The 24,301-nt window shown below is 43.4% G+C and overlaps 3 protein-coding genes across 3 annotated transcripts; 1 reads left to right on the top strand and 2 right to left on the bottom strand.

Moving 5' to 3' along the window:
• Nucleotides 1-2,871: 2,871 nt before the first annotated feature.
• On the bottom strand, nt 2,872-3,465 carry LOC311181966 (large ribosomal subunit protein uL6-like; the record flags this gene model as incomplete). The annotated part of the gene is made up of 1 exon (XM_084250474.1): nt 2,872-3,465. The coding sequence occupies exon 1, from the start codon at nt 3,448-3,450 to the stop codon at nt 2,872-2,874; it is 579 nt and encodes a 192-aa protein (XP_084106600.1). The 5' UTR covers nt 3,451-3,465.
• A 12,560-nt stretch (nt 3,466-16,025) lies between these two features.
• On the top strand, nt 16,026-21,497 carry CREG1 (cellular repressor of E1A stimulated genes 1; the record flags this gene model as incomplete). Its single annotated transcript, XM_084248873.1, has 3 exons — nt 16,026-16,379; nt 19,778-19,897; nt 21,309-21,497. The coding sequence occupies 3 exons, from the start codon at nt 16,026-16,028 to the stop codon at nt 21,495-21,497; spliced, it is 663 nt and encodes a 220-aa protein (XP_084104999.1).
• Nucleotides 18,722-19,146, bottom strand: LOC311180794 (large ribosomal subunit protein eL37-like; the record flags this gene model as incomplete). Its single annotated transcript, XM_084248758.1, has 1 exon — nt 18,722-19,146. The coding sequence occupies one exon, from the start codon at nt 19,144-19,146 to the stop codon at nt 18,853-18,855; it is 294 nt and encodes a 97-aa protein (XP_084104884.1). The 3' UTR covers nt 18,722-18,852.
• Nucleotides 21,498-24,301: the final 2,804 nt, after the last annotated feature.

Here is a 24,301-nt window from a genome sequence, read left to right on the forward strand (position 1 = left end):
GGCCCCAAGTCAGCCAATTTTGACTCAAGGTCATCAACTGAGTAGAAAAACAGAAAAGCTGGTATTTTGATACAAGGATTTAATGATAAATGAGATGCTGTTGGCCTTAAAGTCAAGGAGGTTCCAATCAGCAGCGTGGTAGCCAGGAGGCCATAAGCCTTGATACTGTTTGGTGCATTAAAACTTGTCCATCCATTATAGAAAGTTACACAGGGCCTTCCTGATGGCACAAGGGGTTAAGCACAACACTGTGAAGCTATCTGCAGCCTCTGTAGCATGAGTTCGATCCCCAGCAGGCTAGGGAGCTACCCACATGGCACAGCAGACCTCTCCCGCTGTGCCCGCTACTCCCCTCAGCAGTGTATTTCAGTCATCCAGCCTTTTCTGTTCCCCACTCTGTCTCTGGTGATTCTTCTCAGCCCCCTCGCTCTCCACACCTCTGGCCTATACCCCAGTTCTTATATGCATAAATAAATAAATCTTAAAAAAAAAAAAAAGGAAAGAAAGAAAGCTACACAGAGAAAATCCCCTTTCTCTTCATGGTCCCAGCCATGAGTTCCACAGACCCAGTTCACAAGAATTTCTGTGCTGTGAATATCATAAACCGTAGAAATAGTGCCCTCATGTGTCAGGAGTACAAAACACATTTGAACTAAGGATAAAGACACATTTAAGTGACCTTAAACTATGAAACACTTTAGTGTTTGCTTTTTTGTTTGTTTGTTTTTGCTCTCTATATCTTTGAAAGATGCTTGGGAGAAAGGATATCCTGTGGAACTCCGCCCACACCTAGAGACAAAAGACTGAGTGCTACGACCAGGAGGGGAGAGAGAAGGACATAATGTTTGAATATTCTTCTACTGAGGTGCCTGATGCCCCACACTACCCTGGAAAATCCAAAAGTCCCATTGCTTCAATCTGGAAATAGTGATACTTATAAGCCACATCATTTTTATTTTTCTCTTTTATGGGATTTTTGAAAATTTATTTCCTTTTTGTGTGTGTTGGGGTGGGGAGGGTATGCAGGGATAGAAATGCTGGCAAAGCAGAGGAAATCAGACCTGGATTTAGAAGATCTGATTTTGTTTCCATCTGTCCAGTTTTCTTTTCTTTCTTTTTTTTTTTTTTTTAAAGATTTATTTATTTATGCATGCAAATGCTGGGGTACAGGCCAGAGGAGCAGTGGGTGAGAGGATTCACCAGAGACAGAGTGGGGAACAGGCAGATCTACTGAAATACACTGCTGAGAGGAACAGCAGGCGAGACAGGAGAGGTCTGCTGCACCATGTGGGATGCTCCCTGGCCGGGGATCGAACTCATGCTGGAGTGGCTGCGGATAGCTTCATAGTGCTGAGACTTAATGCCTTCCGCCACCAGGGAGGCCCCCCCATCCGCCCCTCTTCCCCTGTTTTTTCTATAAAGGATTAGCAATCATCTATTAAAGCACATACAATAAAAATGTTACAGTACTCATAACAGTACTCATGATGAAGGAGATATATATAAAATACAAGTAACTCAGGGGGAGGGCAAACACAAAGTAATACATGAGCCAAGTCCTGTACATTTGCTCAAAGCATGTCACAGGTTATTGGGAAAACTCTCAGAAACCATGGCAAAAAGGACCATGTAGTAATTTACTTATCACATTCATTAGATTAAAGCAAACCAAGTATTCTTTGAAAGCATTGTTCTTTCTGATAGTGAGGCCTGACAATCCTCCATGGGTACTCCTGAAGAGAGGGGGGTTTTATGGTGGGAAAGCCCTCACCCACAGCCCTATTTTCCCCAGAGCCAGTAACAAATTTCTACTGGAGTACGGAGTGACCCAATGCTTCTAACAATATTCAAAGGCTGATAGTGCAGCTCCAAAATATAGTTCTGTGAAAACAAATCCAAACAATCAAGGCAAACAACTTAATCCAAGCAGGCAATACCCTGCCACTCAGATATATTTCAAGGGCACAATGTAGAATTGCTAAAACAAGGAGTGGACTCATGTTCTCAAGAAGTCCACCCCAGATAGTATTTCTACCGACAATGTTGTGATTAAACAGGGTGTGAGATTGTAATCTCAACAGAAACTGTGCTGTTGATGAAAGAAATATCACCATGCTTTTAATTACTAAAAGGAAAAGGATAAATTTTTTTTCAATTTTAAACACTACAGTATTTAATTTACATATCAAAAATTTAACCATTTTCAAACCAAAGATTAACTCTTTAATATAGAAAAACCCTATTTATTTGGCTTAAGGTTTCACTAAAACATACATGTTCCAAGTGATTGTTATATATTTTTTCTTAATTTAAAATTATGAGGGACTAGGAGGCTGAAATAAATGCCTAAAGCAAATCAAAGATTTAAGACTGAGAGGATCCTGGAGCACTGAAACCATGTTTATCATAAACTCAATATTCCAACTCTTACCAAAACTCTTTGTTCTATTTCTCAGTTGCCTTTTCACAAAAAGTTACTGGTATAGACAAGGGAATGACGCATACTTGCCTCACAACATTCAATTTTAGATCACTACAAAATTTCTTAACTTCTATATCCAATTAACAATTTCAAGTCATCTGACACTGTTACTATATTCCTCTTGCCTGTAACACCCTTGATATTCCTTTGGAAATCAGATTCAAGCCTTTTCTCTGTAAAGTCCTGTACAACTGTTTCTTGTTACTTTTCTTAGCACACTAGAACTGACTTGAACTGTTCATTTGCTTAAAAGTTTGAAAGATAATCAGCTTAAGGAAAAAAGTCCCAAATCAATGACGACTTTTATTATTGCATCTTAAAGATGTATCACAAATAGGTCTAAGAAATCATCCATTATCTTGCTGCTCTGTAGCTGGACAACTTAAATCTTATTCATCAGCTTGCTGAACTGTTCCTTTTTCAGAAACATAGATACCATCCAAAAATTTCTTGATATCCTTGTTTTTAACTGTCATGGCTTGCTGAATCAAAGCAGCTGAATTTGATACAAGTTCAATGTCGTTTCCTTCAAGAATCAACTCATCTTTCTGGGCTTGAGATACTGAACAAGCAACAACTTGTCTCATCCAAACCCTGCGAATATATTTTTGGCCCAAGAAATTTCGGATTTCAACAAGAGACCCATTCTCCTGAATAACAAGGTTGATAGGGAAGTGAGCATACACAGACCTCATCTTATAACGGAAGCCCAGTGTAACACCCTTGATCATGTTCTGTACATGACTACAGATAGTGCGAACAGTAGCCAGTTCTTTTCTATTTCCCCACCATTTGTCAACCTGGAGTCTCTTCTTTTTCTTCCCAAGCAAACTGAGTTGGACATTGAAGTGATTGAAGTCCCTCTGCGGGGTGCCTCTGGGGCCCTTCACAATAACAGCGCAACCCTTCAGGGATATGTCCACATTTTCTGGAATGTTGACAGTCTGATTGCTGAGAATGGTCTTCATTCTCGCAGTAGATGCGGCAAAAAAAGACCTGGATAAAATTTTTTAATGCTAACTTAGGATTCTACTCAAACACATAACTGAGTGTGGCCCTCTTCCTCTCAGCAGTAGAATATGAATTAAAGGACTACCTAAAAGCTGAAGTCAGAGCATTTTCAGAAAACTGTTGGTTAAGCACAGCACTATGAAGCAATCCGCAGCCTCTGCAGCACGAGTTTGATCCCCAGCTGGCCAGGGAGCTACCCACATGGCACAGCAGACCTCTCCTGATTCACCTGCTGCTCCCCTTAGCACTGTGTTTCAGTAAATCTGCCTGTTCTGTTCCCCACTGTCTCTGGTGAATCCAGCCACCCCTCCTGCACCTCTGGCCTGTACCTCTCTCCTGTATACATAAATAAACATATCTTTTAAAAAAAGAAAAAGAAAACTGGGGTCTACACCAGCTTGTAAAAGAAAAAGTCATCCCTCAAACCTCAAATTTTAGTGCATATAGGACCTATAGAGATATTCATTTAAAACAGAGTCCGGGGGCCCACCCCCAAAGATTTGAATCCATTGTTCTACAGTGAGTCAATAAAGCTGCATTTTAAACCCAAGAGGCACTTGGGAAACAGAAATACTGCCTTAAAGCAGAGCTAAGATCATTTTAGTTGGGGGAAAAAAAATCAAAGCAGATGCTAGTAAGCTGCTCACGCAGACAAAAATTTCTCAACAAAACACTATGACTTATGTTAATTTTAAATGATAGGATACAGTAGTTTAAAATTATGCTCCCCAAGTAACTAAATGTTCTAATCTGCAGTACAGAATTGCTGCTACAATCAACTTTATGTTGGAAATGTCTGCCAAAAATCTGATTTTAGATTTTAGAGTAGTTGAACTCAAGTCATAATAAGATCAGTGGGATTAAATTTGGCTGTATGGAACAAAAAAAAATCACAGTAGCTCAAACAACACAGAAGCTTTTAAGCTGTTTCAGGTGATAGTTGAAGGAGTCCGAGAAAGATTATTGATAAATTAGGTGCCAGTGCTGTAATGAGCAGCCAGGTCAATATAGCAGCCACAGGTGTTACTGGAAAGCAGGCATGGGCTTTGTCTGAGGGGCCTTGACTACCTGACTCAAGAATGCCATGAGGGGGCCTCCCTGGTGGTGCAAGGAGTTAAGTCTCAGCTCTATGAAGCTATCCACAGCCACAGCAGCACAAGTTCAATCCCCACCAGGAAGGTGACCCACATGGTGCAGCAGACCTCCCCTGTCTCACCCACTGCTCCCCTCAGCAGTGTATTTCAGCAGATCTACCTGTTCTGTTCCCTACTCTCTCTGGTGAATCCTCTCACCTCCCACACCTCTGGCCTGCACCCCACCTCTTGTATGCATAAATAAATAAATCTTAAAAAAAAAAAAAAAAGAATGCCATGAGGGCTCAAGACTGATCAGAGGCAAGAGCTTTAGGGTTTATTACAAGTGATGGACCGAAAGACAGAGCTCCAGGGAGATCCTTCTAGAAGGAGTCTCGCTGAATGAGGTACAGGTTTGCTTTTTTTTTTTTTAAGATTTATTTATTTATTTATTTATTTATTTATAAAAGAACAGGGGTACAGGTCAGATGTGTGGGAGGGTGAGAGGATTCACCAGAGACAGAGCACGGAACAGAACAGGCAGACGACGAAGTACACTGCTGAGGGGAGCAGCAGGCGAGACAGGAGAGGTCTGCCGCACCCTGTGGGACACTCACCTGTCGGCTGGGAATGAACTTGCGCTGCAGAGGCTTCACAGCGCAGTGCTCAACCGCCTGCACCACCAGGGGAGGCCCCAGTTTTGCTTTTTATTAGCAAGTAAGGGGCCAGTCTTTTGGGGCTGGTGGAGCTGGCAAGGTGTGTTCTGGGAAGTCCTGTGCAGTTACTATATGCTTTCGCATATGTTTTATGTTCACAAAAAGAGGCCAAATTCCAGATTACAATGAGTTCTCAAGTACTTTTGGTCAATTTTGTTTGTTATGTGCATGTGTCATAATCTGGCTCTGACCAGTTTGGACTCGGGGTCCTGCAGCCTCCTCCTTCCATTCCCAAGCGGACTTGAAAAGCTGTAAAGATGACTCCAGAATGCATATGTTGCCAAACAAGTTATTGATGGAAACAATGGGTAAAATAAACTTATGGTAGGAAGACTTTAGGCACTGAGTTACTCCTGTCTCCTAGGGGCCCAACTTTTGAGTGCAGTTGAGACAGCGACTAGAATGTGATGTCCTCAGGGTGAGACAAAGAGGCAGGAATCCAGGGTTTTGCTCAGCATGTAAAACCAAAAGAAATTAAGAGTGGATGAACAACTTCCAGTTCCAATTTTGCACATAAGAAGCTTCGAAGTGGGCCTCCCCGGTGGCGCAGCGGTTGAGTGCTGGGTTGCGAAGCTGCCCGCAGCCTCTGTGACGCGGGTTCGATCCCCGGCTGTTCCCCGGCCAACGGAGGAGGGTCCCACATGGCGCGCAGACCTCTCCTGCCGCCCGCTGCTCCCCTCAGCAGTGTGCTTCGGTCCTTCTGCCTGCTCTGCAACCCGCTCTGGCTCTGGTGAATTCTCTCACCCTCCTGTGCTTCTGACTGTACCCAGTGCTTGTATAAATAAATAAATAAAATAAAATAAATCTTAAAAAAAAAAAAGAAGAAGAAGCTTCGAAGTTGCCACCTTCTCCCAACCACAAGTGAAAAGTTGAGCAGACTGAAAAATTAACTCTTTTGGAGTTCATAAGAGAAGGGAGAGCACAGAGCAAGCTGTTTCCCCCAAGATTGGAGAGACAATTGAACATAGGGAATTATAGCTAACCAGAGCACAGACTCAGGAGTGAAGCCACCAAGGAAACTGACCATTAACTGATGAATTGCTAGAATCTCAGTGTGGACATATCTGAGAGTGAAAAACTTCAGGAGAAGGCCTCATCATATTCTGAGATTTATCCCCAGGAGCTCAACCCACTTTCCCACATTAAGTATGGAAGAAAAATCCTCTGATGCTTGAGGCAGGGGAGGGAAGCAAGAACAATTTCGAAATATGTCAGAACACTCCATTCTTAACCAGGCCAATCATCAGGGTGTAATATGAAGTTTGGACCTCAAAAGTACTAATATCCCCCAGAGTGGAGTGTTTCACTTATGATTCAAGTCAATCACATAGAATCATAATATGATTTTATTGGGAGGAAATCCACACCACAACAATCTAAGCATACAACGCAATTGGCAATAAAGGGAAAGGGTTACAGTCCTCTAAGACCAAGTCTGAGAGACTGCCTAAGAGGGGCAGCAAGGCATTCCAGCCCACAATGTCCCCTGCAGGGGAGGGCATTAGGGAGGAGAGCGAGACTTCTCCAGGCATAGTGTCTCTGGGGGTGTAACAGGGTGGTCCCCAGGAAAAGGGGAGGTTCCAGGTTCCCTGCCCCACCCAAAGGAGGGTGGAGCTGAGCAGGGAGTTGAAGAAGCTGCAGAAGAGACTGAGGTAGGAAGGAAGCAGGATGAAGAACAAGGAGACGTGGAGGAGGCACATGGAGCAGAGAGACATGTGACGAAACTGTGCTTGCTTTTGGTCCTGGACTGGTTGAAACAGATGTGGATGAGAGATCCGTGGGGAGGTTAACAATGGAAGCTTTTATCCTGATTTTGATTTTGCTTTTTTCCTCCCAGACTTGTCTGACTGTTTTTGACCCTTTTCTATGGGTCCCTGCCAGAAGGTGCCTGAGAGTTGTAGCTTTTGGGCCTTGCTCTGGACCAATCCCATTTGGGTGGACTTTTACCCACAAAGGGATGGGTAACTTTGGCTGCTTGATTTAGAAACTATATTCTTTGTCTTTTCTATATTGTTCACTAATAGTATTAAAGTTCCTTTCCATTAAAGGTCTTTGTCTTGATGGGGCAGATGGCAGAAACTATTTTAGAGCAGGCAGCTTTGGAGATTCTGGGGTGCCCCTCTCCCTGCCCTGTAACAGAGGCAGATGTCAAAATCTGGAGAAGTCTTTGGAGACCCCATGGGTAGGGAGCCCAAAGTGTCTCAGATTGACCTATTTCAGTTCCTATATTTATACTGCTTTCAGAGGTTTATTATCAGGCCACCTGTTAGTTTTAATTTGGTCTTGACTTCCTGACACTCTATTTTGCCTTGTGTGTCTGTTTATTAATGATAACTGGTTGCTTTAAAATTGGTAGCTTAAAGGCCTCCCCTGGTGGCGCAGCAGTTGAGCACTGGGCTGCAAGGCTGCCTGCAGCCTCTGCAGTGCCAGTTTGTTCCCCAGCTGCTGGTGAGGGTCCCACAAAATAAATAAATAAATAAATAAAATTGGTAGCTTAAGTCACTCCATCTCCATTGCCACTGTCTCTCAATCAGTCAGGATCATTACAATATCTGCATGATACGACCCCCCCCCCCACCTTCCCCCAAAGGTAGGTGGCTTCACTTGAAATAATCTTTTCTTTGGCTAATAACCTTCACACTACCTCTTTCTGTCAACAAATTCCCTCCATTTTGTGTAAACCCTGGAAGCTCATAGACAGAATGCTACTTGACTCATAAACCATTTACTAAAGCCAACTAGATCTCTAAATTTGTGAATTTTATTTTTTAGCACTACCAATATGTTTGGAATTTATTTGATCAGCACACACTAAGTAACTTAAAGTTTTCCTTTACAGTTTTATAAATGTGAAGGAGGGGAGAAAAAAAAAGCTACTAGCTTTAAAATATGATCTAGAATTTCTTTAGAAAAAAGCTTATTTTATTTAAATGCTCAGAAAGTCATTTTGTTGTAGAAAAATAACCCCAGTCAGATAACTAGACTAGGAAAAGTTGTCAAAATAAATTACTATATACATTAAGGAGAAAAGAATTTAAGTTTTCTTAAAACAGGCTGGGAGACTTTCTAGAAAAGATAATCAAATATACAATTTAAAGTAATCTGCTTGGTATATAGCGATATAACTCTCCAATCTTAAAAATAAAAAAATCTGGATCACTTTGGGTAAGTAGTGTTTTGGAGTGGGGGTTAAGAAAAAGTGTTGGGTTAATTCAGGATAAAAAGAAGAGAAAGCTGCAAGTAATAAAAAAATTTAGTAGAAAGTTATGAAAAACACTCCCCTCCCCCAAGAATGTTCAGTTATTCTATGGAGGAATGCTGAGTTTCCGAGTCTATCACATGAGATATCTTAATTTAAATTTTTTTAAGATATATTTTTATTTGCTTAATAGGCCAGAGGTGCAGGGAGTGAGAGGATTCACCAGAGACAGAGTGGGGAGCAGAACAGGCAGATCCACTGAAATGCACTGCTGAGGGGAGCGGTAGGTGAGACAGGAGAGGTCTGCTGCGCTTTGTGGGTTAGTTCCCTGGCTGGGTATCGAACTCATACTGCAGTGACTGGTGATAGCTTGATAGCACTGAGACTTTAACCCTGTGACACCATGGAGGGCCTCCTAGTTTAAATGTTAAAGAAAAAAGTGGCTTCATTAAATTAAGGATGGGCTGTGCTGGCTGCAGTTATAGATTTAAGAAAAAAATAGGATAGACCTCCAATATTGGTAAGATTCTTTGAGGATGTTATTGGCTAACATTTTAGAAATCATCATTAAAGTTGACAGTTCTTTGAAAAATGTCAGCATTTTATTAAGAAAAATCCAACTGGATAAATGGATCAGTGATACAGCGGTGGATAGAAACTATAATTCTGGTGGTAAACATGACATAGTATATACAGATGTTGATTTAGAAGTCTATACACTGGAAACCTATATAATTTCATAAACCATTGTTTATATAAACTAGCACATGAAGTATTTTTTTTACAGTTGGAGATGTCTCCTAAGTCAGTTTTTATTTTTAATATTAATAATTTAAAATTCACATAGCAGTTGCAAAAATAGTATATAGAGTTCCTGTGTACTCTTTACTCTATTTCTTTTTTTTAATTTAAATTTTATTTTTATATTCCCCATACAATTACAACCCCCAATACATACAATTTTGACCTCAATCCCTCCTTTCCCCGCCCCCCCATCCCCCATAGAGTTTCTCTGGTTCATAGTTGTTTGTTGATTTTGATATTTTCTTTCTTATAGTTATTCTTTTTCCTGGTCCCTTATTTAGGTTTTCTAGATTCCTGCTATGAGTGAGACCATCCGGTATTTTTCTTTTTCTTTCTGGCTTATTTCGCTGAGCATGATCTCTTCCAGCGCCATCCATGTTGCTGCAAATTGCATGTGTTTATCTTTCTTGAATGATGAGTAATATTCCATGGTGTATATGTACCACATCTTCTTGATCCAGTTATCTATTTTTGGGCATTTGGGTTATTTCCAAAACTTAGCTATTGTAAATAGTGCTGCTATAAACATAGGGGTGCAGGTGCTCTTTGGAATTGATGTTTCTGTGTCCTTTGGGTAAATACCTAGGAGTGGAATTGCTGGATCATATGGAAGCTCTATGTTTAGTAGGTCCAGAAATCTCCACACAGCTCTCCATAGTGGTTGGACCAGTTTGCACTCCCACCAACAGTGCAGGAGAGTTCCTTTTCCTCCACAACCTCGCCAACATTTGTTGTTGCTAGTTTTTTTAATATGTGCCATTCTCACTGGTGTAAGATTTTTGATTTGCATTTCCCTGATTACAAGTGATGTTGAACATTTTTTCATATGCCTATTGGCCATTTGCATTTCCTCTTCAGAGAAATTTCTTTTTAGCTCTTCTGCCCATTTTTTGACTGGATTATTTCCTTTGTTTTTGTTGAGTCTCATCAGCTCTTTGTAGATTTTTGTGATCAGTCATTTATCATTAGTGTTGTGTGCAAAAATGTTCTCCCAGTTGAGCACATGAAGTATTGAGATGAGTTCTGGTCAAGTCAGGAGTGTACTTCTCTCTCTCTCTTTTTTTAAAGATTTATTTTTAAATATATAAGAACTGGGGTATAGGCCAGAGGCGTGGGAGGGTGAGAGGATTCACCAGAGACAGAATGGGGAGCAGAACAGGCAGACAGACTGAAGACACTGCAGAGGGTAGCAGCAGGTGAGGCAGGAGAGGTCTGCCATGCCATGTGGGCATCTCCCTGCAGGAATTGAACCACGCTACAGAGGCTGTGGACAGCTTCACAGCGCTGCGCTCACATGCTGCGCCAGCAGGGAGGCCCCTGCAGTGTGCTTCTCTTAAGCTGAGCATGGGAAACAGGTCAGTGTGCGTTTTCTGTTCCTGAGGATCCACTGTTCTCCCCAGCAGTTATTCACCAGCCCATGGCCCCTCCAGGGCATCAGAGTTAGCCAATTAAATGGGATTACCTTTACACACTATATATCTGCCTCCTGTCGAATGGAAAATTATATTTTTGGAGATCCAAGTGGAACTTAGAGTCATAATAAGCTTACTTGTGATGAATATTGTTTGTAGAACAGAAGAGAATTAAGTTCTGAGAAGAGGATGCAGTGAAATAAAGATTTATGGTGCTCTTCATGAGGTACCTTTTTAAAAGAGGGGACTCAGTAAACATTTTGTAAAGTTTCAGCTTTTTAAATGTTTACCCCATCTTTACCCATGATGTACTGAGAGGCTTTCACATAGGTTTGTTAGTGGGAACTTTAACTTATAGGTATATGGCCAGAGATGCCTCACAGAAGGAAATGGCTACCTTGTTAGACTTGGCCACCTTGTCAGACTTCAAAGTCCTGGCTTTAGCCTCCTTAAGTACTTTCCTTTTTATGTTCAATAAAGAATCATTCGGGCTTTAAAAACAATAAACAAGTATCAGCAATAGATTCTACCCACAACACTCCTGACACCAAATGTGTGGGATGGTTTCCCACATCAACCAGTTCTCCCACTCTCCAGGCACCAACTCTGTCCTAAATTCAATTCTGACACCAACTACCCTGAGTTATTGCAGACCCCCGTTGACCTCAAACAAGAACAATCAGTCATTCCAACAACAAAATGTGTTCATTTAGAAGCAAACAACAGCAAGAGGGCAGACAGGGGAGTGTGCTCATGGTGAGACCCATCAGCATCTCTCCAGGTCAAAGGGGAACAAGTTCTTGCATAATCTCTGAAGCACCGCCTTCATAGTTCCACTGGAAGGAGAAACAGCACCACCTTCGTGCCAGAAGCAAAGCATGCTGGGTCCTGCAGTGTGCTGATTTACACACACGTCGGCACTCTCTTTGTAGCCTCCTGGCCTCATTTAAGTAGGATTCTAATATTAATGTTCATGGGTTGGAGTAATTATTTTTCCCTTTTCAATGATGAGGTAATCATTCTGTTAATGTTGCACTTAGTGACTGACTCCAAAGCTAGCTGTCTTCGCCCCTTTACTAGATACCTACTGTTTAAAGCATGCATACCACAAAGCAGAAAGTTCCTGAACCATTGCAGACAACCTGAGAACTGTCTGCAATTGGTATAACTGTTCTGATGCAATTCATTTTGACAACTGTGCTTGCTATTGAGATATGGAGATAACAGATCTCCCAACCTAGAAAAATCTAGGGCTGCTAGTGATCTAGACAAATAAACAAAAGTAATACCGTGTGAAAGGGGGAGCACACAGAATATGCTTTTGACTAGAATCAAGCCCAGGTGTACAAAGATAACTCCCTGCTTGGAATGAGGATCAGTTTAGGCTGTTCACATAACAGAGAGAAATCCAGATGGAAAAAGCAGGATTGGGATGGTTAGCCCAGCCACTCCTGGCTTACAGTTTTCTTCAGAACTCCAATGAAGAGGATTTGCTAATTAAGAGGTTAAGCACCTGGACCTCCCTGGTGGCTTAGGGGTTAAGACTCAGTACTATCACCACTAGGGCCTGAGTTCAATCCAGCCAGTGGCTAACCCACATGGTGCAGAAGACCTCTCCACTCTTCCCCTGCTACTCCCCTTAGCAGTGTATTTCAGTCAATCTGTCTGTTCTGCCCCCCACTTTGTCTCTGATGAATCCTCTCCCCCCCACCCCACACCTCTGGCCTACACCCCAGTTCTTCTACCCAAAAGTTAAGAGAAAAAAAAAAAGAGTTGAAGCACCTCCTGTTATTCTTGTTTCTCAGCTCAGTTGTCCTCACTTCCTATTTTTAACTTTACAAGGTTCCAAGTAATATTACTCATTAAGTCAGGCAATCATTCAATAAATGTTTATTTATTGCCTACTCTGTGCATTGGGGAGTTGGGAGGTGGACGAGATAGACAACATTCCTGCTCTTCTAGGGCTTATGTGCTAGTGGGGGGAAATAAATGAACAATAACTAAACAAATAGAGCCATTGCGGAATATGGTGATTGTGATGAAAGAAATAGACAGGACTGTCTAAAGGCAAGGTAACTGAGGAAGCCTTCTTAGAAAGAGTGGTCAAGAAGGCACTGGAGAGAAGACATCTGAGTGGAGATCTAACTGGGAACCATAAAGGGAGGAAGGGAGGGAGGGAGGGAGTAAGGAAGGAAGGAAGGAAGGAAGGAAGAGTACTTTGGACGTGGGCTTCACTTGGAGAGGTGCTTAGTTCTAGGCACCTGTTTTGTAATGGAGCTAAAGAGGACTTTTGTTGTTTTATATACCAGCAATAAGTATAGCAATAAAAAATACTTTAGTGGCCTCCTCGGTGGTGCAGCGGTTGAGCGCTGGGTTGCGAAGCTGCCCACGGCCTCTGCAGCACTGGTTCGATCCCTGGCTGCTCCCCGGCCACCGGAGGAGGGTCCCACATGGCGCGCAGACCTCTCCTGCCGCCCGCTGCTCCCCTCAGCAGTGTACTTCGGTCCTTCAGCCTGCTCTGCTCCCGGCTCTGGCTCTGGTGAATTCTCTCACCCTCCCGCGCTTCTGACTGTACCCAGTGCTTGTACAAATAAATAAATCTTTAAAAAAAACACTTTTGGTCCTCTTGCAAAATAATTATTCACATTCTGAAACTTACTAAACCCCCATATTTGGCAAATGAATAAAAAATAAAATATAGTAGTGATGGAAGCTTAAGTAGGAAATTTTTTTTTAAGATTTATTTTTATTTATGCATACAAGAATTGGGGTGCAGGCCAGAGGTGCAGGGCGGGGTGAGAGGATTCACCAGAGATAGAGTGGGGAGCAGAACAGGTGGATCTACTGAAATACACTGCTAAGGGGAGCAGCGGGCAAGATAGGAGAGGTCTGCTGAGCCATGTGGGTTAGCTTCCTGGCTGGGGATTGAACTCCTGCCCCAGTGGGTGGGGATAGTTAATAGTGCTGAGACTTTAACCCCTGAGCCACCAGGGAGGCCCTAGAGTAGGAAAATTTAGATGGAAGGTCTCACAAAGGCAAAAACCAAAGGTGGGGGTAGGGATGATTAACCAGTTGTTAAACTTGCAAATCTGCTAAAGAATTTTCCACAGGAATCTGAGGTAGGGGCAGAAAGGATTATTAGTTACAGAAAACCAACCCAACCAGACCCCAAATTAATAAAATTTCACAAAGGAACAAACCCTTCTTCCACCCCCAAAGAACACTATAAAAGAACACCCCTTGACCTGGCAAACACAGATCTTATCCTGAGACTGCCCACCTATGTCTATACAGGCGTCTCTCTTTTTTTTTTTTTTTTTAATACAGGCATCTCTTTTGATAAAGCTTGTCCTTTTCAAATTCAGCTCTTACCTGCCAGTGTCTATATGGGGCATCTCTTTTTCCTAATAAAACTTTAAAAACGCAGCCTTTCCCTATTTGTGTCTGTGCAAACATCTTTTTTCCTTAATAAACTCACTGTGTGCCACTGAGGGGGAAACTTCCAAAACCTTTTCCAGAGGAACCCAAGAACCCTCCTCACTGAAACCCCAATACCTGAATGCCAACACCTGAACCCCCAAAGAAGGAAAAGTTGCCAGATATCATGTAATCCAACTCCTCATTTTTTATGACAAAACTGAGACCCAAAAAAGGTGACATGAAAGTCCTATGATTTCATGATGATAGTGGCAGAGCAGAAATTAGAACTGCAAATTGAAATTCTTAATAGGTTAAGGATGAACTATTTGTGGTCCAGCAGGTGCTATTTGTATTGTTTTGAAAATGATACATCCATTTTCCCTCCATTTAATTTCTCCCACTGAGCTTTCCCTCTAGCTTGAAACTCTTCCAAATTCTGTTGTTAAAAAGAAAAACAACTTTGATGAAGGAAGTTATTCACTCCTCTTACCTGAATGTGAAAGCTGTATGAGTTTTCATTTACCCTGAAAACTCCCATTCAGGGTAAATGATCTTGTTCTAAATACAAGTTCTGACCCAGCTTGAGAATTCTGGCTGAATACAGGGAGGCTGAATTCCAGACAGGAAGTAGGGGTAGGCTGTTGGCTCACATACCTGTTGCCCACACCTGCTCAGATGACTGGTCCATAGCAGCTGAGTGAAGTTGTTTCACCTCTGTTGAACAGCTCAGCTTCAGAGGACCAGAGCCAATATTAAGCTGTGCCAGCACCAAGGAACACTTACAACAACAATTAAAATGGGGATTTGAGGCCAGGCCAAAAAAATTAGGACTCACCATGCAATGTGACTAAAACTTCAATGATGAAGAATCTGTCAGGTGTTATGAGTTTATCAGTTCCCAGAACATCAGAATGAGGAGGCACCCCTGAAAGAATGGAAGGAAATGTTACTTAAATGGATGAGAAGGGTCACCCAGGGTGAGGTCTGTGAAACCTCTGACGCCAAGTCACATGACTTAATAGGTCCAAAACTGTTCCTTTGAGCATTTTGGGGCATCTGTCCTTCACGCCTGAAGCCCTTGCTGTTTTTTTGGTGCAGGTGGTGAAGCAAACAGAAAAGTGGAGCATATGTAGAAAAGGCAGCATTTCTTTTCAGATGTCAGAAACCCACAGCAAAAATTTTAAAGGGAGGGGTGTTTGTGTGTGGGCGTGGGCGTTTGAAGGGGCTATTCCTTTCCGTAGCAGAGTGACTTAGGCTGCTGGCTTAATTTCTCTCTGTCAAACAAAGCAAACATGCCATTTAAGACAATTTCTTTTTTTTTTAATATATATTTTTAAAGATTTATTTATTTATGCATACAAGAGCTGGGGTACAGGCCAGAGTTGCGGGGGTTGGGGGTTGAGAGTATCCACCAGAGACAGAGTGAGGAGAACAGGCAGATTGAGTGAAACACACTGCTGAGGGGAGCAGCAGGTGAGACAGGAGAGGTCTGCTGCACCATGTGGGTAGCTCCTTGTCCGGCCTGGGCTCGAACTCGTGCTGCAGAGGCTGCGGATCGCTTCACAGGTTTCCTCTTAACCCCTTGCGCCACCAGGGAGGCCCAAGACAATTTCTTGGTCCTTTAAGAGAGGCGGAGTGGAGTGGCAGGGAGGTGGATAAACAAGTCGCTCAGCCTGCGGGTGGCCGCGTAAAGAGGGGACCCGCCTTTCCCATCCCTTTACTCCCATTGGCCCTTCATGGAGGGGCGTGGCCATCTTCTCCTATATGGGCGGGATCTTAGAGCACTCGGCCAATGCAAGGCCCCCTCTGCAAGGGGCGGGTCTTCTCCACGATGGGCGGGTCCCGGGCGCGCCAGTCAGCCCTGCGTTCCAGAGGTGGCGGGGCCGGAGTCTCGCCGGAGTCACCGCCATGGCCGGGCTTGCCTGCGGGTCCACGCGCGCGCTGCTCGCCGCCCTGCTGGCCCCCGCGCTCGTGGCGCTGCTGGTGACGCCGGCGCGGGGCCGGGGGGGCCGGGACCACGGGGACTGGGACGCCGCGGCGCTGCTGCCGACGCTGCCGCCCCGCGAGGACGCGGCGCGCGTGGCCCGCTTCGTGACGCACCTCAGCGACTGGGGCGCCCTGGCCACCATCTCCAGCGAGCAGGCCGTGCGCGGCTGGCCCTTCGCCGACATCTTGTCGCTCAGCGACGGGCCCCCGGGCGCGGGCACCGGCGTGCCCTACCTCTACCTGAGCCCGCTGCAGCAGTCCGTGGGCAACCTGCAGGTGAGCGGCGGGCGGCGTGGCGCTCACCTGAGACCTGCCTGGGAGGGAAAGGCAGCCAGGCTGCTGGAGAGGAGCCTTGCAGTCCGGCCCAAACTTCCTTTTCTGGCCCCGCGCGGGCAGGGCAGGCGGTGCAAGCACACCCCGCCGCTGGGCCACGCACTGGGGGTGAATTCTCAGCCCTGAGTTGTCTTGGGGCGCAGTGTCTCAGGAACCGCACTCTTCTTATTAAAAGTTTTACAAGGCTTTGAGATAGCTGGGTAGTTAAGCACTCTGTATTCGTGGCTTGGGGGTTTCTTTTCTGACCCCTAAAGAGTTTTCCCTTCTGTCGTGAGAAGCTACTATACACCATTGGCGATGAATACAACAGTTAACGCAAACTTTAGGTCCCCTGTGCGTGTTGGCTTCCCTAGTAGGGAGTAGAATTGATTGCAGGTCTGTTTCCTCCTCACCCTGTGCCTGCCTTTTGGGGTAAGGCCATCTTTGCACCTCCTCCTCATCCTGTGGCTACCTTTTGGGGTAAGCTCATCTTTGGCTGATGGACCCCTGCTGTCCCACGTGACACATAACTTGGGAGGCTAGAGTCACAGACTCCAGCCATGGAGGCTGATTTGCTGATTTGGAGGGGGGTCTTTTTGATGAAGATCTCAGATTGGAGGTGAACTGGGGAAGTACAGCATTGTTGATAAAGATAAGATGAAAGCAACTGATATTTGATTCTGCACCTACCTACCATTCCAGTCTAACTTTGAAGAAGGTAGCACTGTCCTCTTGCCAACGAAGAACTTGAGACGCAGCTAGATTAAGTAATTTACCCAAAGCCAGTGCCAAGCTGGAATTCCACCCCAGGTTCATGTTCCTTCAAAACTCAGACCACAATGGGCTCTTAATAGATTGCCCCCAAATCTTCCAACCATCCATTTTTGTAGTGACTACCAGGATAATTTTCCTGTGATCAAATTTTTCTTCTGACCAAAAAATTTTCATTGCCCTCTTATGGCCTGCAAAATGCCAAAGTGATGATTCAGCCACAGGCTCCTACTGACCCCCTGATCTGGCCCCAGTATGCCATGAGAGCCTTACAGTCAATATTTCCCCTAAAGATATTCAACACGCAAACCAAAGTAAATGTTCTGCTAATTGTACAACAGCATTCCTTTGCAGGAACTTGTCTCTAAAAACAACAAAACAAAACAAACACAGATCACAGACTGGTAGCACTGAATGTTCCACAGACCAGTTTTTCTTGGCATACAGAGTTCTGCCTTTTGTATTTAATTAATTTGAATTAGTTCTCCAGCACTTAAAAGTTGAGATTTCAATTAAAAATCTGAAATTCTAACTTATTAAAAAATTGGAAGATCTCATGACACCGGGGTGGGGGACTGCATTCTCTGCGCAGAAACAAGCAACTGCCTCCTTTAAACACAGCGCATGCACCCTGCTCACCATTTCCTTATTCCCGGCCCTTTCCAGCCTCTTCGACATTTGCTGAAAGCAAGCTCATTTCACTGCATCAGGGATGCTCAACCTTGGCTGCAGATATGGTCAGCTCCCTATTTCCAGAAAGTCTCTTTCAAGCAAATGGGTTGTTCACTACTCTCCCATCATGCCTTATACTTTTCCAGTTTCATGTTTTGCAATCACCTTTCCCTTTTTTTTTTTTTTTTAAGATTTATTTATTTATGCATACAAGAACTGAGGTATAGGCCAGAGGTGCAGGGGGTGAGAAGATTCACCAGAGAGAGAACAGGCAGAAAATAAACTGCTGAGGGGAGCAGCAGGCGGGACAGGAGAGGTCTCCTTCTCCATGTTGGTAGCTCCCTGGCTGACCGGGGATTGAACTCGTGTTGCATAGGCTGCGGATAGTTTAACAGTGTTATACTTAACCCCTACCTTTCCCTTTCCCTTTAATATGTTCTCACCACATCTACCCTGCTTTTCAATAGTCTGTGAGGTTCCCTGTAGTTTCTATATCACTCCAGGCTATCCTGACAAGGAACTCCTGACATTAAACTTCAAATACATTTAACGCTATCATTCATTTGACAGTCAGTTATGTACTGCCTTTGACTTCATCTGTGTCTTTGTTTTGCATGATACCGGTTTTGTTTTTATCTAACTTTTCAACTTTGCTTGATACAGGTTTTGTTTTTATCTAACTTATAAACCCACAGATGAGTTTATAATGAAGAGAGACCTCCTCTGCCGCTCTCCTCCCACCTTTTTGTCTCCTTATCTAATAGTTTACAGACAGCAAATATGTGGCTTAATAATTTCAAGGAGATCTCTTCATGACTCACTGTTACGGGTCACCGAAAGATAGTAAGATTCCCTACTCAAAACACTAGGAGTTTAAAGTGCTAACTACTGTAAAAGGCACTGGGTGACTTTTGCTGCAACATGTCAGCAATACCTTTTTTTTTTTTTTTTCATTTTTTAAAACCAGAAATTTATTGCGTGATTGCTGAAATCCTTAAGATGAACTGGATGCTGCAGCAGTGGCCCTCTTGGGTTTAGGTGTTGTTCCTTCACGGAATCCATGCCTGAATCTGCGGTATACAATTTTTAGGTGCCTCATTCGACCAGTCCCGGTGGTATTTCGCCTTTTAGCCTTGGCACTCCAGTTATACTTTCTCTTCCGCTTGGCAGGGTAGCCACACTTGCCGCAGGTAGACTTCTGAAGGTGGTAGGCCTTAGAGCCACAGCGGCGGCACAAGGTGTGCGTCTTATTGCGACACTTTCCGAAAGATGACGTTCCTTTCGTCATCTTGCTTCTGTGGCCGGGACCAAAGAGCTCAGCAATACCTTTTGCGAAGCTAATTTCTGAATAAGAAAGAACTTGGAGTTGTGCTTCCCTTCCGTTTTGAATCTAAGACTTCTCTTATTCTAGAACAGGCATGAGCAACTTCTCCAGTTTTGAAATCACATGACAGTGTCTGCCAGGATAAGATAACCAAGCAGCATGATTCAGCTACTTTTTTTTGCCTAAAATGTATAATTTATCAACCATAAGCAATTCTGGCAATTTATGCATTAGTCTTCACAAGAGTCTAAGCCTTTAAATCTTTCCATGAATGCTATAGATCAGCCTTGAATTTAGGTGATAATTGTAATTCCTCTGGTGAATAGGGGGCAGATTAAGAGTTTAAGAAAAAGTGTTCAAATAACTTTTGCTGAGTCAGCTAATTTTAAATTTCAAACTCTTACACCCTCTTATGGGGGAAAGGGTCCAGATTAGTCTCTAAGTAGTATCTTTCCCCTGGGTGGAAGGTGGTGGTTTACAGTTCATTGCTTCTTGGAAGTTCAAGCTCCCAGACAGCCTGAATGCAATTTAGGAAATGCATTACCTCTCCAGATACATTATTTCACGTGAGTGGGTCTTCATTTTCTCTTCACAGGAGAATTCACATGCTACGCTGACCATGTCTTTGGCACAGACTAACTTCTGCAGGAAACATGGATTTGACGCCCAAAGTCCCCTCTGTGTTCATATAATACTGTCAGGAGTTGTTACTAAGGTAAATCATGACCCCACAAGAAAGAAACTGGTTGTAGAAAAGCATCATCTTGTTAATAGGGTAGAGATATTTTAAAAATTATATAAAATTGATGGTTGAGATGGAAAGTTAAAATATGTTCTAGTATGTAAAATAATTTCATAAAAACAAAAGGTTTATGTTAGTTGCTTTCATGGGGTGTTCCATAGATATTTATTGAACCATTTTTGAAGCCTATCAGCTGTAAAACGCCTATAGAAAGTGTCTGCATAATGCAAGCTCACTACACCACATTTACACTGTAGTGTTTCTCATGTCTGGGTTCCTTGTCTGCATAATTTAAAAGTGCCTTTAGAGCAGACCACCCACTAAGTAGGCTGAAAGGGAGTACCCATTACTAAGTACTGGAAGCAAATTTAGACTTCAGGGTGACTGCCGTGGGGAGAAAGTTAAATTGTGAGAAGGGCATAGGGCACAGTGTCAGGAGCACAGATCTGGTTGCTGAGCCAACAGATTTGCTCTCTGACCTTGTCAACCTTGAATATCTGCAACAAGTTCAATTTATGGTCTGGAAATTCTTTGTGGACACATCAGTGGCTGAGTGTCAGTCCCTGACAGAAGAGGGGGAGGATAGGTAGATGCTAGTGAGTTCTAGCATGCTATGTCTAAAGGTTTTTCCCCTCTGTGCATCTCCAGGTTTAACATGCATGTTATGATATAAAAATGCTAATGTTTCTTGGCACAGGCACCAGGGACATTTTATTATAGGACCCTGTGCCAATTACCTGGTAGCTCAAAATTACTGTTTACTGATGAAAATTGGTCCTTAGGACTATGGTTATGGTGCACAGGTGAATGGGTGGTGGGAATTTTACAGGGACTACACCTGAGAGAAGAAAGCAAATATTGTACAAAAATAAGCAACAATGTATATATGTATATATATATATATATATACACACACACACAAATTTAAAAGATTTTTTAAAAGTATAGGAAATGTTAAAAAAAAGAAAGAAAAGAAAGAAAATTGGTTGCCCACTTCATTCTGTTATCACTAACATTTGAAATCTTTATTCTTGTCTGCGTTTCTTTAAGCTTCCTTTATTTTCACCTGCTTCCTTAAGTTTAAGATCAGGATTTATAATGGAGCTTAAAAGTTCTCAAGAAAAAAGGGAGAAAACAAATTGTAACTACATGTGGTATTGGATGTTAAACTTACGTATTGATCATTTTGCAATATATCCATATAGCAAATCATTGTTGTACATCTAAAATTAATAAAATATTAGATGTCAGTTATGTCAATAAAAAATGTTTAGAAATCAGAATGTAAAACTAAGCTCTTCAGGATTCATACAGTGTAAGTAATCACACATCCCTAACAGATGAAAAGACAAAATGTCACTGTCATATCACCTTTGTCCTTAAGGTAAATGAAACAGAAGCGGACTTTGCAAAGCAATCATTGTTTATTCGACACCCTGAGATGAAAACCTGGCCTCCCAGCCATAACTGGTACTTTGCCAAGTTGAATATAACCAATATCTGGGTCGTGGACTACTTTGGTGGACCAAAAATAGTCACTCCTGAAGAATATTATAATGTCACAGTCCAGTAAGTATTTACATGACTTCCAGCTTTCTGCTATTGTAGTCTTGTCAGTGTCCTCTCTCCCACTACCCCCAACTTCTTAAGCAAGGGAGTCTCAATCATTTTATGTGTCATGGATTCCTTTGGTGGGTTGGTAAAGGCTGTGACTCCTCAGAATAATAATTTTAAATGCGTAAAAGAAACAGGATGACAAAGGAAACCAGCTGTGTTGAGATACACTTATAAACATATTTTCAGTATATAAGTAGTAAGTTGACTTTTTAAGGAACATGTACATAATAAGATCTAGTAGTGAGTCTAGAACTTTGCTTTCAGAGTAGTGAGAACTGAATGCAGTATTTTAAGATGTCCGCAACAGCTGTCATGTGGTATGAAAGTGTGTGACTTCTGTGTTTCTGTTGGTGACAATCACAGATGCATTCTCTGCTGTGGTATATTCCTCATTGAAGGAAATGATAAATTTCAGTGAGAGCTTAATGAAAATTAAAAAAAAGAAAATCCATCCAAGTTTACAGACCCCCTGGACTCTACCAAAGGTCTGCATTCCAGGCTGAGAGCCTGTTTCAAGGCCATGCTTGTGTGGCCTGGATGGAGTTCTTTCCTGATTGGGGTGGGGTGAGACTTGTGCCTCCGGACAGTGAATGATCCACATTGGAGCTGAGGGAGAAGTGAGGAGGAGCGAGTCTGACTGAGCCCCCAGTCCTGTGAATGCCTGGGGAGGTATGTCCCACCAGCAAGTGCACATTGGGGGGGAGTAGGAGGCCACCAAAGAGGCCTTGACAGTCCAGGAGAAGAACAGAACCTGCCAGTGGGGAAAGGACAGCAAAGAAGTGTGTGATCAGCTTCTTTACAATTAGGCCATGGTTCAGATGGGGGATATAGGGTGTGGCCAGGTGAGGTGTGGACCTTTCCCTGATTCTGACCTATCTGATACCCCCTAGGCCTGATGGGAGGTGAGAACAATAGCAGGTTCTGTGAGCTGAGCATTCATTACTGGTCAGTGCTGTATTGGCTGGTTCATATGTGTTAACTCACCAAATGGTCACAAGAGGCCTGTTAAGTTAGGTAATATTTCCCCTCAGCTGTGAGATGAAATGCTGATGCCCAAGAAAGAAGTTTGCTAGTGTCTTAGTGCCAGTAAGTAGTGGTGACAGGACTCAAAGCCCAGCATTCTAGCTCCAGAACCCTCACCTCGAGTCTCACCCTGACCTTACACTGCCCCGTCATTACCTCGCTGGTGATGGCTAGGCTTCTAATCCAGCACCTTCTACAATGCACGTTCTACTTGTAATGACCGGCTGCTCTTTGCAGAGGGTAGGGTGACCACGTGAAGCTAGATTTGCAGGTTGTAGCTCAGGTTTGTGCTTAAGTTTTTAGCAGCCATTTGTTCAGTGTCCTGTCCCTTTGAGAACACGTCCATGTTGAACTACAGACTTCCCATCATGACAGTAGATTTCTTCACAGCAAAGCTCAGGTTTCATTTTTACTTTATTCCACTCAGGGCCTAAGCAGCACACAGCACAGAATGGTGTTTAGTGAATACCAGCTACTTGTCAGACTGGTAATTGGAGGCACAGATTCTCAACTTCCTGGTTTGAATAAAGAATTTGGCAGTTATGGCATCTACTTGCTGCTGTGCAGGAAGAAGAGGAGGCACAGGCCAGAGATCCTGGTCTAGGCTGGCAAAGCCCTTTCTTTGTGGGAATGTAGAGGTAGCAATTGTTGGGGGTGGGGGGCAACAAATGATCGAGGGAGATGACCTGTAAGCTCTTCAGGTCCATTCTTCCTCTTCAAGGTTAGAATTTACTTTTACAGAACATAATCTCTGAAGTACAGTCATCTTCGTATAAATAACATGCCCAAGGGCTGTGCTTACTTTAATAACAAAATAAAAATGTGTTTTCCCATGAGTCTGCATGCTGAATAAGTGAGTAAAACAGATACATTTGATGTTCTCACTTTATTACACAGGCCAGTGAGCCTTTTCTGCAGCTCACAGATAAGAGGGAGCATTTTCTCCTTGTTCTTTCGTGAGGAGCACCAAAGAATAGGCCAAGTGTGACCCCTTCGGAGGCAGGATGCCAGAATCCTAGAAATGGGCAGTGCCCCAAAGCTGACCATTGTGAACAGGTGCCTCTGACTAGTAACTTTCTATTTCAGATGCTGGGAGTAGCCCTCCCCCAGGCCTTCCTCCTCCTCTGTCCCAGGCCCCTACATCCAACTTACCCAGTTTGCCACTAGAACTATTTAATAGCTGGGAGGTGGGGGAACAGTGATATTTATAAAGGTCAAGGGCCTGTACCTTCTTGGGGAGTCACTCCCCAGGGCCTTACAGGTCTTCTGGGGTGTCCCCAAATGGCAGTGACCTTGCCCGGTTGCACAGATTAGTCTTGGAAAATGTTATTTCTCCAAATACCATAAAGCTCTCTGACCTGAAATCTGTTACCCTTTGATGGAGTCTTTGTGAACTCATCAATACCAGTGCCACTTGACTGGGCTAATATGGGGCCTAGCTGAATATGGTTTGCCTCATTGCACTATTAGGTCAAGACCCCACCAGTATATTTGCATCCTGAATGGATCCTTTGCTGGCATCTGGAATAAGCAGTTACCTCCTATCATTGTTTGGTCTGAGCAGCTGAATGTTTGCACCGGGCCTCATCTTCCTAGGGGCACCTTCCGTTGCTTAGCAAGGCCAGAGGAAATGAGAGGTCCTGGGTGACAAGGTCACACTCTCCTGGCCTAGACATTGACTTCGAGAGCTGTGGGCGAGGCTGCGACAGGAAACCACTTGGAACTGGACACATCCAG

The sequence above is a fragment of the Talpa europaea genome, assembly GCF_964194135.1.
Source record: "Talpa europaea genome assembly, chromosome: 12".
NCBI lineage: Eukaryota > Metazoa > Chordata > Mammalia > Eulipotyphla > Talpidae > Talpa > Talpa europaea.